Source organism: Pollachius pollachius (genome assembly GCF_949987615.1).
Source record: "Pollachius pollachius genome assembly, chromosome: 3".
Lineage (NCBI taxonomy): Eukaryota > Metazoa > Chordata > Actinopteri > Gadiformes > Gadidae > Pollachius > Pollachius pollachius.
The window spans coordinates 21,677,687-21,692,201 of NC_136936.1; the positions used below are offsets into that span (position 1 = coordinate 21,677,687).

Here is a 14,515-nt window from a genome sequence, read left to right on the forward strand (position 1 = left end):
AAATATAAATAAACTATTGGTGCCTCCACTTTCGAATGCATATTGCAAAAGCAGCAGAGGAGGCAGGCACCCTGAGGTGTACATAATAATATGATACGTATAATAACTTAGAATATATATATATATATATATATATTTCTTCATTTCTTCATATATATTTCTATATATTTTGATGAATGGCACTCTTCAAATTGTGGACAAACACAGTAATTGTAGTCTGTAACATTTTTTTGGTCTTTTTTCTCAGTCTTCACTCCTTTCAGCCTCAGTCTGTGTCTCCACCTGTTCCGTCTCATCAGTTCCCTGCCTCTGTCTCCTGGAGCCACAGCGCTTGCTGAGCGCTGGGTGAGCTGTGAGCACCGTGGAGCAGTGGCGGTCCGTGGTGCCGGCCGAGTGCAGAGACAGAGGGATGGAGCTCGGCAGCTGGAAAACAATAGTAAGAGGCCGAGAGGGAGGGGGGAGTCACAATGTGAGAGAGCTGAGATCACGACAGACAAGTGGAGGAAGAGAGGTGAAGAGGAAGAGTTGGAGTCAGGGGGTGGGGTGTGGTGGGGGGGTCGGGAGTAGTTGGGAGGGTCACACAGTGTCTCCCTTCACCTGGTCATTGTTGTTGAGCCCCGGCGAGGGCTTGCTCTTCATGGCCTCCGTCCCGCCCCGGGACGTCTCCTGCAAAAAGAGGCGTGGCTTCCATATCGACGTGATGATGCGCTTGTACTCCTTGCGGAAGTTCTGGTTCAGCAGGCCGTAGATTATGGCGTTAAGGCAACTGTTAAAGTATGCCATGAAGTAGCTGACCACGAAGAGCCACTCGGGGATGTGCGGCGCCACCGCCTCGGGGTCGATGGCCACTGCCAGCCCGATGAAGTTCAGCGGCGCCCAGCAGATGGCGAAGAGCACAAACACCACAAACATGGTGATGAAGTTCCTCAGGTCGCTGGGCTTGATACGTGGCCGCACCTCCGACTTCACCTTGCGTCGCACCTGGATCACCAGGATCCAGATGCGCAGGTAGCAGAAGGTCACCACGGCGATGGGCACAAAGAAGTGGACCACCACCACCGTGATGGTGTAAGAGGTGCTGACCGTCTGCACGAACGTACATGAGTAGACGCGGGGGTCGTACTGCAGCGAGCCCACGAAAAAGTTGGGCACAATGGCCAGGATAGTCAGCACCCAGATGAGCGCCACCCACATCAGGGTGTTGCGGTAGCTGTACAGCTTGTCGTAGGAGAAGCTGTGGCAGATGTAGCAGTATCGGTTGATGGCGATGCCCGCAATGTTGAATATGGAGCCGATGACACTCAAGCCCATTAGGAAGCCGCTCACCTGCCGAGGAGGGAACAACAAACAAAGACAAACATAGATCAATGAGAGAAAGAAAAAGACAATCTAATCAGGGGGATAGAGTGTTAGAATTAAGAGAGGTTGTTATAACTGAGTTGGCAGTCAAAGCTGTGGCCGCCCACCTTGCATTGGGTCTCTCCCAGGGACCAGCCATCATGGAAGATAGCGTACAGCACCAGAGGGTATGGGTAGAAGGCCACCACCAAGTCTGCAAACGCCAGGCTCACCACGAACACGTTCCCTGTCCGCCAGAAAGAGAGACATGAAGGGACAAGCGAGTCAATGTCAACACTTAAATATGCAGGGATATGAGGTTGGTTTTTTCTCTGAGGGCATCCAGCAGACTTGCTGAAATGCAAAGGTGACATCGTGGAGACTTGGCTAAAGTGCCAATCCCCTTGAGTAGTTGCAGCCTTGCAGTATGTCCAGCCAGAATGTGCCAGCGGCAGGCCACCTAATGATCTCTACCTATCAATCAGGCCAGTGCGGCCGGCCCCCTGCTCAGTGGCTGAAGCATAAAGATGCTCACGTCCTGTCGTCAGGGGGTTTACACTTCATAATGGTGTTGTTATCTACGCTGCCCACACAAACAGATGAGTGAACCCATGGATAAGGCCGAAGCCTTTAAGGAACAGTAGGTTTTCCTTCGGATAAACCTTGACGCAACACCTTAAGGGAAAATTTCATAGGGGCTGCTAAGGGCTGCTGTTTTAATGTTTTATTCCACAAAGTGCCCGCAGATTGGGAAATATCACACACATACACTCTTTTTCCTCAATCAAACATGTGTGAGTTATTAGAGTAGCACAAAGATCACTGGACACAATCTTAAGTGAAGATGTCATAGGGGCTGCTGAGAAAAGGCACACTTAAGCGTCATTGAGATGGAAATGATTTCATGGTCAAATGAGTTATGTTGCCAACTGGCACAATGCTAGGCCAGGACGCTTGCTTATGTGTTGTTATCTCTTGTCACAATGTTTAATTGGATGAGGAAAGGTGCATGTGGTTAAATTTCTGCCTGAAAACTATCAGATGACAAGTCCCTCCCACTTTAACGAGAAGAGATATGCATTACATTGGCTCCTGGTATTTAGTCATTTCCATTTTCAACAGATGATATAACACCACGTCAGGCCTAGCTGCTCCAGTTCAGCAGAAAGGGACCTCTGCTGCAGGTCTTTTTTTAACTGCTACATTTTGTATCCGGCCATTATATTATTTTATTTCTTTTTACTCCAGGGAACCCTTCACATTCTCCGACGGCGCTGGTGAATCATGATGGTAGCGAGCTTCACTATTTCCCAAGTCCATTGATTTTCAATTTGTACGGCATGGCAACTCCAAATGTCTACAACTTGAATGGTCCTGAGCAGCTGTACACTGTTTATGCACAGCAATTAGACTGGGATTAAATGGTACAGTACAGGAGCGGAAGCGGGTTGCTATGAATTGCAACAGGGCACACTCACTCATCCAATTTGAATGCCCACATGGCACTAGGTACTCTAATGTCACAGTTAATAAGTGAAGCGATAACCTCCTTGTGGAGGCTCCGTGACACCGGCTCAGAGGCATCGGAGTGGAAGCCGAGGGCGGAATGGGCATGTTGCAGTCGCTAAGTAGTGAGGGGAACTTGTGTGTATCCTGTCTCTTTTGTGCTTCATACAGAGATTATGGGCACTAGGTATGCCGGCTGTCGGTCGATCTAAAACTAGTGGTTTTCTAACTATGTATCTGTGACTCCCCTGAAGCACACATTTAACCACTCGCTTCTCTCAGGCTGGGCGTCAGAGCCTCATCATGACGACGTACCAACCGCCTGCACATTAGCACCTTATGTCTGAAATGAGCTACACCAAATTCGGAAACTTTAATTACTCGTTAGTCTGAGAGACTTTAAAATGTTGCTTGATAAAAATCCTTGTCAATATGTTTGAAAGTTTTGATTGATCCTTCTATGTCTCTATAATTGTCCTTTTTTTTTATGATATTTTATCATGATTTCAGGGCTCTCTTGCAAAAGAGATTTGATCTCAATGAGACTTCCTAATAAATAAATAAGGGTTAAATAAACATTTCCCTAAAACAGCTTTTTGAACTTCAATTCAAAACTTCAAATGCAGTAAACAAACCCCTAGCAGTTACTATATAATTATTCACAATCTTTCTTTACTCAATCTTCCAGAAAGTTAGGACAAGTTGTTAAGGTAATATGCTTTTTTGGTGATGGGTTCTGTACACAAAAGAAACAAGAACTAGTTTGACTTGTTTTAATGTGTTTTCAGACAACAAAGGGAGTCTAGCGCACCGAATGTCCATCCACCCTCTGTGTTGTATCTTGGTCACAGTCCAAGAGGGTGGATGAGGTTATATCATTTGCAACGTGCATTGAGAAGGTTTTTCAATTTGACTTTGAACACTTTATGCACTGTGATAAATCGTAACTTGAGGTACAGAGGACAAGAAAAACTGAACAGTAATCAAATCATTGCATACTCTTGTCGTAATAGTTTCTCCCTTTGAAATAAGGTATTGAATATGACTTCCAACTTCAACATAGTCAAAGCTCTCACAAGTCCCTTATGCCCTTACCCAAAGCAATATCAATACCGTGAAACAAGAGGAGTGGAAACAGGGCATCTAAACAGGGGAGGACTGCTAGAGGAAGACAATAAGCTCATTAGCATTGTGATCTAGTTGCATATTGATGCAGCAGGAATGATACAAGCAGAGGAGGAGAGTGACAGAGAGATGGTAACCGCGGTGGCGTGAGCGGTTGGGGATTTATTTAACGGTTCATTCAACAAACGGGACCGAAGCTTGGGAATATCGAAAACACACACACTCTCTTTCTCCCTCCACCACATGTGTGTGAGTAAACAGTGCAGTACGAAGAGCCACACACTAGCGGTTGGTGTGCAGACTCATATTCCTTACCGGATAATGCACACACATGCACCCATGCACCCCCATACATGAACAGACAAACACATAAACGCACATACACAAACACACACACGCACGCACACACGCATACAGCCACACACAAACACACAAATACACGGTCAAATTCAAACAAACCAAAACACTCTCCCACTGAATAAATATTTCTACCTGCTAAATAAATAAAAGCCCAGCACCATTTTGGTGAGGTGGTAAACACATGCGTGCCACTGTGCTGGGGATGATTGGCCCATTTACTGCTGGTGCATTGCGAGGTTCTATTGCTCCCTGGGCACTGCTAAGTCACGTAGGTACTCATCCGCCTAACTCTACCACTCCCACGATAGCTTCTGTTACCAGTGCCTGTAATCCAGGTTGCTTTGGTTTAAGGTCCGAGCCTCTTCCTTTACCATGGCAAAGGGGTTCCCTGGCCTCTTTGATGTTTCAAATGCAATGTGCAACAATCTATTGGAGATATCTTTGTCTTTTTTCCACTTTTATAAAGCATGGCGCGTATAAACTTCTTGGTTTTTCAACCTGGACCCTATTTTCCGATCATTTAAGGTTTTAGGGACTAAAGCGGACAACAGTTTCTGGTGTCGGCCCACTATTGAGCGAGAACGCTGCAGCTGTCTCCTGTGTAACAGGCTGCAATGTAATCCTTTTGGGAAATAGGGCCCAGTTGATTTACCTCCTCCTTAACTGCTTGTATTTGCCACTGACAGACTCATATTATATTAGATAATTATGGGAAGGATCCCTACAGAGAAATACAACGTTTTGCTTTACCTTTCGCTTCAATATCTGATGTGTCTGTTTTGTTATTGTGTTCAACACCATTGTGTATCAATCAATGGAATACATTTTATTTCCCATGTATATTAATATTTATTTCAAAAGTAATTCATTCACCTCTCTTGTTATCTATTTCTAGGAGAAATACACAAATATTTTAATAAATAAATATATGAATAAATAAATAAATTGGTGAACCAATTATCGGAATAAATACACACGTCCATATTTCCCTGACTGGACAGAATATTAAACAGCGGGGAAATAAATAGCTTTTTGAGAACTCATTCATATGCACAATCTATCTATTGTTATCGGCGCCGCTTGGCCAAAAGTTTGAGCCAAACAGCAGCGGGACTGCGGGCTCTGGCAGCTGTCTGACCAGAGGGGCCATCAGCGCCCCATGCCTACTCTGCCGCGCTGCTGCTGGATCCCATGGTACGCTGTGCATGCGAGTGTTGTCCCAGCTGGAGCGCTGGAGTGTCGTCCATTTGTCTGAATGTGTCTGCAGGTGGGTTAAGTGCCAGATGAGGCTCAAAGCAGGTCCAGCCCTCTCTCCGTTTTCTCTCTCTCTCTCTCTCTCTCTCTCTCTCTCTCTCTCTCTCTCTCTCTCTCTCTCTCTCTCTCTCTCTCTCTCTCTCTCTCTCTCTTTATGACCTACCATTCACAATCAAACCTCATTAATTATACATTTTCCTTGTTATTTTTGAATTAGTGCGAGTTAATATTATGGTACCATAACACCTAAATGATATTGTCTCTACTACATGTACATGTACAGTCACACACGCACACACACACACACACACACACACACACACACACACACACACACACACACACACACACACACACACACACACACACACACACACACACAACAAACAACAAACAGTATGTGTGAGTGTGTGTGTCACATGCTGACACTATGAATATATTTCACAAATTAGTTTATCCAGTTTAGAAGGCCTTTGATTACGAGAGAATATTCAGTGTTTTGGGAGCAGATAAACAGAGCCCATGCTCAAAGTACTGCAAAGTTCTCCCCTAATTTTGTTACCTTGATTTGCCCTACTTCCCCAGCTTGCGTACCAGAAACAAACATAAACAACTTGTGTATGTTGCAGTGGAGCTATTTATCCTCGCACTGCCATCAACACTGTTACGTAAGACGGTGATTTCCTCTGAACTGCTGTCTGAGGGAGGAAGGGAGGGAGGGAGGGAGGGAGGGAGGGAGGGAGGGAGGGAGGGATGGATGATGGAGGGAGGGAGGGAGGGAGGGAGGGATGGATGGAGGGAGGGAGGGAGGGAGGGAGGGAGGGATGGATGGAGGGAGGGAGGGAGGGAGGGAGGGATGGATGGAGGGAGGGAGGGAGGGAGGGAGGCAGGGAGAGAGGGAGGGAGGCAGGGAGGGGTGAGGGAGTGAGGGAGGGGGGAGGGAGACAGGGATGGAGGGAGGGAGGGAGGGAGGGAGGGAGGGGGAAGGGAGGGGTGATGGAGGGGTGAGGGTGGGAGGGAGGGGGGGGAGGGAGGGGTGATGGAGGGGTGAGGGTGGGAGGGAGGGAGGCAGGGAGAGAGGGAGGGAGGGAGGGAAGGAGAGAGGGAGGGAGGGGTGATGGAGTGAGGTAGGGGGGAGGGAGGGAGGGAGGGAAGGAGGGAGGGAGGGAGGGAAGGAGGAAGGGAGGGAGGGAGGGGGGAGGGAGGGAGGGGTGATGGAGTGAGGTAGGGGGAGGGAGGGAGGGAGGGAAGGAGGGAGGGAGAGCGCGACGGAGGGAGGGAGGGAGAGAGAAAGGGAGGCAGGGAGGGAAGAGGAGGAGGAGGGGTAATCCAAAAGCTTGGTCCGGGACTGTGGGGGAGGAATTTTGAGGTGAGTTCCAAGTAACTCCAGGTTAATGGGCCCCGGGCGCCCTGGATATGTGAGCAACAATGTGGGGCAGATGAAGTGGCCGTGCCGGACACCTCGCTGGCCCTGCTCCCATCGCTGCGCTTCATAACCACTTCATCCATTATGTATCACAGAGGTAAATTGAGAGGCTAAAGTGAGAGAGAGAGAGAGAGAGAGAGAGAGAGAGAGAGAGAGCGAGAGAGAGAATCGAAATGAGCTGCTTCTACATAGTGAGACAACTTGGGCTGGCTTTGAACAAGAGCACACACACAAACACACACACACACGCACACACACACACACACACACACACACACACACACACACACACACACACACACACACACACCACCAGAAAGGTTGCTAGCAGTGGGGGGGGGGTGGGGGGGGGGGGGGGTTAGGGTCAATGTAAACAAATGATTGAAACAAAAAAAACACCAAAAAGTCGCAACAAGGGACATCATCACAATCAGAGGAAACCAAGAGGGTTGGCTAACGAGGTCGGGACCCGGGACCCAGAGCTGGAGAGGGGGGGCTCGGAGTAGGGTATAATGAGCGGGCCATTAGTCCCCCCGCGTGGTAACAATGGTGGAGTAATTGTGTGGCATTATCAATGCCAATTAGCTAATGAGCCATTCACAACCATGAGCATCCTGGTCACTTGCTCAATTTGATCAATGGGATGATGTGTGAGAGGGCCCCGGAGCTGCTGTACACACGCTCTTCTGCGGATCAACACCATGACATCACTTCTGGGAATAATACGGTAATAATGACCTTATCCGTCAGCTTGGATTTTGGTTATTCATTTAATAGTTCCAGCAATTTGTGACTAGCGAGGAGAAGATAATACTCCATGTCCTCCACATATTAAACACCTAAGAATTTTTTTGAAACACTTTCTCTTCATCTAGAAAACACAGTAGGAACCTGGTCTAAGGGTTCAAATAGCACCTAAAGTACACTCCCTCGTGTTGCATAAGCTGAGCTAGCAATACTACACGTAATTAATTGGTTCGACGATAGTTTGACATCTCTGTTGAGCAGACACCAAGGCCCTAACATCGGATAGTGCAACCCAGGCTAACTAAATCGAAATTCTACAAAAAACTCAGCTGGAAAGACAAACATATATTATCCCCAAAACCCATGTGTGCATGTCAGAGTAAAGTGTGATAAATATTGTAGTGCGAGATAAGCGGTAAGCCCTCAGCCTGGGCATGATAAATGATGCATTGGATATTCTGATGGTATATTAAATTACATATATATATATATATATATATATATATATATATACAATGTACAGAGTCACATTAAGCATTTATGAGAGCAAAGACAGTCAGTGTCATGTGAAACACAGATTAAAGTAATAGCCATCACAAAACTACCAAAGAAAATCACTTGGGACAAATCTCCCCTCATTAAAAACTTGCGGTTGAAATTGGCATTGGCGCTGTCCAAGGTACTGGATTCAGGTTCCCAGCTCTGTTCAATATTTCATTGTCTTTCCAAATGGTACTCTCCTTCCTTCTCTCCTCCATTCGCTGGGCGAATGGAGCTGGGCGAGGACACGCTGGGCGAGGACACATCTACGGCTCTGGGCGGTCGCTTTGCAGCTAGGTGCCTGACACCACCTGTCCGGTCCGGTCGGTGGCGCGCCGCGCCGCGTGCATGCAGAGCTGACCGCGGGTGGGGGCCTGCCAGTGCTGATAGCGAGCATCATGCCACTTTAATTCAAACTGTCAGATTAAGCGACGGCTCACGTCAGCTCTAGCGACAGCTCCGATTGATTGCATATTGATAAGCAGGGAGGGAGGCAGGGAGGGTTGAGGGAGGCAGGGAGGGTTGAGGGAAGGAGGGAGGGGGGAGGCAGGACTTACGAGGACGTGTGAAACCGGCTTTGGGGAAGAGAAACACAGAGGGTGGCTGAATGAATGGCCAGGCGTTTTTGTTGCGTGTGTTTTCACTGTCACACAACAGACAAGAGACCCAGAAGCACACCGAGGCTAGGGAGATATAATGCGTCAAAGTGAAAGGGCGCTAGGGGCAGAGAAAGAGAGAGCTAGAGGCCTGTTCTGGAGCAGCATGCCTTGCACTTCGCTGGGGGATTGCACCGAATTTGACTGCGGGGAGGATCAAGTGTGGAGACGTGATAGGAACCTTTCTCCGCCCCGTGTTCCGTCATCAGGGCTCAGTGGAGGGGGGTCTGGGGGATTAGTTGTCAGACTCAAGTGTGAACACCCACACACAAGAGAGTTGGATTGATTATATGATGGGATTAGGTAGGTGGGCGGTGGTTTGATGAAGAAACAGACGGTGCAAGGGCGATGGAGCTAATTGCCAAGGTCAGAGAGTGACAGTTGCCAGAGTTAAAGGGGATTTTTCACACACTTTTCGGGTCGCGGGGGCAGCAGCTCAGGCAGTGTCAGTGATACAATGTGGTACGATGTGGTGATAAGGCGGTTGGGAAATAAGGATAAAGGCCAGGTTAGAAAGACATCGGTAGGCAATGGTCATTTTTTCTCTAAGACGCTGTAAGTACATCATCGCTTTTTTTGTAAGGGTGTGACTTTTGTAAGGCTGTGACTTTCACTCAGAGTCTCTACTATACTACATTGATCTGTCCCAAATTCTTGGCCTATTAATTCAATTTTAGTTGTGGCTACTTCATCAGGTGCTTTTTACTAGTAATGTGGGCCCCATCGATCCTGTTTTAGCTTGAAAAGCATACTTTGTTGCACCCATTATCATACTTTAAAGTTAACAAAAATATTTTTATTGGATATCTTTTATTCATTTGTGCTCCTTTTTATCTGGGTATTCTGTTTGCTCCCATCAAACATCCACAATTCAAAGTTTTCAAAACAAAATTAAAATTGGATTGCACATTCCTTTCTGTTGCACATTCCTTTCTGAACAATTTGATCTCATGACAGTAGTGCTTTTTTGTGACGAGTGGTGTTGGTCAGGGTATCTGTTTGAGGTTTGAGTTCAGTATGTCTTGATCACCAGTAAAAATGTTTGCAGCATCAACTTTTTCAGTTTGTAGCCATTCTTTGGATGAGTTTCTGTGGAGAACATTCAGAGCACGCTACTAAAAGAGCTCTGTGAGCTCTACTTGTATCAGAGTACCGCAATGGCCTCAAAGACTTAGAATCATCCACATTTCTGAATACTTTCCAAACACATAAAACTACAACGTTTATCTCACAAAAACAGAAAAGAACAACACCGCAACCTCCTAAACATCAAACGTATTTCTGCCTCCAATACCGGCCTCATTAAAACTATTGCAAATGATTCATAATGTTTCAAACCCAAGAACACAGCATTATTGACAAACTGTTTTGGGAACTACAATACACATAACTATTATGCGATGGATGTTTATGGTGGTTATATTTGAAGCGTAATCAACAACTTATTGTTTTGTGAGATTATGCCGGAATTTATGAATGTATGTTGATGTATATTCATCTCATTTAACTTCAGTAAAAGTTCACATTTTCTGAGTTTTTTAATGATCTTTGGCAAAATGTGTTTGATTTGGTGACAAGACATCAATTCACTGATGCTGTCTTCAAAGCACTGGCGGTCCAGGGACTTTCAGGAAAAAGTAAACTGCTGAAACAATCTATACATACATTCCCTTGGGATGGAGCAAAGCTATAGGGGAGCCGTGGAATTCGTTTGAATGGTCAAGTAATCTTGGGAGAGAGTAGATCATGTGACAATGAACATGCAGACAGACCCCATTCCCAAGGCTATTGGTTACTAACGAGGTTTGCAGTTTGTTCTGTGTTGCGTGTAAAATGGTTTGAGGGGGGCTTCATGCACATTCCTTCACTCATACACAGTCTGCTCAAGTCAGGAATGTTGTGGCATTATTCCGCCATCCTTCTGGATAAAACCTACCAACGGCATTGTTGTTCCTCCTTCAGGTTGGCTGCAGAGATATTTAGAAGCCGAATCGACACCTGTGTAATTGATGAAATCAAGCATGGTTGAATGTGATATATGTTCTGTCACAGGAAGCCCTTGAATCGTATGTTGAAATCAGGAGCATGATGTTTTCCCTGATAACTGTGGACTGAAGAATGAGTTAAGAGTAAAGTGTGAGCTACTCATGTGAAAGTATATGCAGTTCTCAAGTAAAGGTGCTTCCCATTGACTGCAAACAATAATTAATGACTAAGTGATGATTACATGTGTTGGTAGTCTGATTGGACTCTTGGGCAGGGTGAGGCTGCACACCTGTTGCACATTTGGTAATCAGTGCGCACAGGTTAGACCAGCAATCACCGCACACACTCAGGGAGAGATCTCCTACATGGCAACACGGAGCGCCAGGCCATGTATAGTAATGTGCAAACCACACAATAAACCACCTTCAACACCACCCCCCTGCCTCTTTGTGTTCGGAGGAACCCAATAAATGTCCCCAATGTCGAATTTGACAGCTACTTAGATGGCATGTAGCACTAGCTTTGATAGACTCCAAACTGCTTGGGACACAGAAGTGCAAGGGTCACCAGCAGCGGTATATTGTCCACGCTTTTAGGAGCCCAGTGTGTAAAGGGAGAAAAATTGAGAACTTGAGGGAACTCCTACTCCATACCTCCTTCCAGGAATTGCGGAGGAGGGTAAAAGCAAGTATGAAAGTTGTTCTAGTGAAGGTCAAAATAAAAAGGGTTCCAGAGAATCTTTGGGAAATGACAGATGAATAATGAGTGGACCAAAATACTCAGTAAACAATGGTCCATGTATGGAGTATGGGTGGTGGCATCAGTGATGCACTGGATGGCGAAAAGCAAGGAGAGATAGCGCTAGTCGGATTTAGGAAAAGCAAACTCTCCATGGAGTTCGTTTATTCAATCCATGCCTTATTTTGCAGAAATCAGCTCTTTTCCCAAGCTGTTTCATGTCTTTAAATGCAGCTGCAGGCTCTTTTTTCTTTTATGGCTGGAATCAGCGGTGTTCAAGAGTAATGCTGATGTTATTTTCGGCTGCCGCTGCCACTACGACAGTGGCTACTTTGGACACATATGGGGCATTTTAGGTATTTTGTGAGGACACTATAGATTCTCATGCAGGTCATGCACAACGACGTAGAGGAAAAAAGCGACACACTCATGCTACCACCCCCACATACACACCCCGACCATGGTCTAGAGGTACTATTGAAGGAGCATACCATTGCAATTGGTTTACACACATACACGCATACACTAACCTCACCCCATACACACACACACACACACACACACACCTCTACCGTGATCTACCGTATATTGCAGGAGCGTACCAATGCAATGGGTTTGCTGTCCATCTGTACAGCCCCCCTCACAAGCTCTGATCATTATATTAGTGAATTGCTTCTACCTTAGAGGCTTCATCGAGAGCATTATATGTTCAATAACCTGTTCTGACATAACGCAGTTAGCCAAATTGTATGCCAGTTATATATGCCCATAACTGGCAAACTAGACAAACTGGCAAAAAAGAGTGACAAATAAGCACATCGTCCCTCTCAAGTGATGTAAAGCGTTTGTGTAGCAGACCCGAACGGATTGAACCCGGCTCTCCAAATACACGTTTCCGCAATTATAGTAGCATTCGACTGATGATATTAGAGCAGCCGAAGCCGAACCAAAATGCTTCCCCTTCCAGGTGAGCTGTTGGCTTTGTGACAAATCTTTCAGTACTAGTGGGTACAGACGGAAATTAATTTTATTCCCAAGGGTTTCACTTGCTGTGAAAATGAGTCCGGTTTCTTTCCCTTCCCCTAACTGCATTCCATTACTTATATCAAGGTTGGTGAGTGAGTGTGGAGGCAGGGTGGTTTGAACTGAGGCGACGCATTCAGGGAGCACATGTTGGCTCGCATTGTATGTGCAATGTGTGGCTGATTTGATGGCTGCAGAAAGCATGGAAGGAATTTACAGACAGACATGTCTTTGCAGGCTTGTTCCAAAAAAACAAACGCAAAAGTTTCTTTTCTCATCTTCGCAAATAACTTAGCGCAGCCAAATAAAGGCGCTTGGGACAGCGTTTATTTTTAAAGTGGTCACCTCTAAGCCTCTTCCCATTGCCTTCAGGATGAAGGAGACATTAGCAGGACTACAGCAGGGAAGAGCACAGAGACTTGCATTCTAATCATGTGTCAGTTTGAGATAGCACATTCCAAGCCTTGCCGATGTTGAGTCCGAAAGGGCCTGGCCAGGGGTCATTGACTTCATCTGCATTTTCATGTGCTTAAAAATAGAGCTCAAAGCAAACATGTTTTAAGTTTCCCCTCAACTACCATCCTTTACTATCGACTAATCAGCCGTTAAGCTCCATCCTCCACACCTGCAAGACAATATGCCTCTACAGTCACACTTACAGTTAAGCCTTCTGAACCATTTGTTGTTTTAAAATCCTCCTCTTCAAAATGACACATATGATGTTAAATACAAAATATATATATATAAAATAAAGCTGTAAACATTCATTCTGACAGGCAGTAAGTATCAGTATTTTTATATTGTCTCCACATAATCAAAGGCTCCAAAGAACAATGCATTAATATATAATCGTTTCTTTCTTTGAAACATTAAAATCAAGAATTTCTTTAAACACAGCTCTGCACCGTTTTTTTTGCGTACTGGGAGTCTGCAATGAGACATGATAATTCTGGAAACGTATCCCAGACAGGAACTTGGGGTCTGTGATCATGTTTCCATCGTCTATCCGCGTTGCATTGCAAGCGATGTGCCCTTTATATGATTGCACCAGGTTCTCTCGTGTTGTACACCTGCCAAACCTGCCACTGCTTCTTCTTGCTGGGAGGTTCAGAGTGAGAAAAATATAGAACAAAAAGTGGATGAAAGCCAGACGGAGTTCATTCAACCTGCAGAAGGTGATAAGTATAAATGTTAAAAAGCCCTTGCCTCCATATACCACTATTTTAATTCATGGTTGTGGGATATTGCATTGCACTGTTTCTGGTGTCAAGATTTACAAATAAGCATCTCTCAAGAAAACACACATGGCTCTTGCCATATTTAGGGTTGAGGTATGAGAAATATTGCATATGATTCTGCAGGATTAAAGATAAGTTGTTAAGTTGTTAAAAACACATTCTGTTGAGTATGTGGTTTAAAATCAGTAAATAAACACAGCATGTGGGTACGATGCAACAAAAGTGTCACACGCAAATGCCCGAATGCAACAGAAGGAGGTGAAACATAGCCCCACTACATGGGACATAGAGTAGGTAACCAAAACGCTTTAGTCATTAGAGGGATTCCACAGAGAACACACTGCAGGCTTCTGCTTAAAGGGCACCTTAATTGAATATGCTATATTAAGTTCACCACCCGGTACACTTAAATGTCAAATTTCGTGGAAAACCACTTCATTTGGAAGAGGAAATCCAGATATTGATGAATGGTTGCACTGTGATATATTTCCTGAAATCTGCTGTCGCTGAGAGACTCCATCTATAAGAATCCATAAGCATTAACAAGGACTAAACTATCCCCAAAGGTCCCCCAGTTT

The 14,515-nt window shown here is 45.5% G+C and overlaps 1 protein-coding gene across 1 annotated transcript in view; it reads right to left on the bottom strand.

The window, feature by feature from the left end:
• Positions 1 to 243: 243 nt before the first annotated feature.
• Positions 244 to 14,515, bottom strand: part of mtnr1ba (melatonin receptor type 1Ba) — a gene marked incomplete at both ends in the record, with an annotated part of 40,579 nt that continues 26,307 nt past the window's right edge. Inside the window, 3 exons of the mRNA XM_079731751.1 lie at positions 244 to 423; positions 598 to 1,326; positions 1,467 to 1,585. Of these exons, the coding sequence (XP_079587877.1) occupies positions 244 to 423; positions 598 to 1,326; positions 1,467 to 1,585 (1,028 nt within the window). The remainder of the gene's footprint in view (positions 424 to 597; positions 1,327 to 1,466; positions 1,586 to 14,515) is intronic.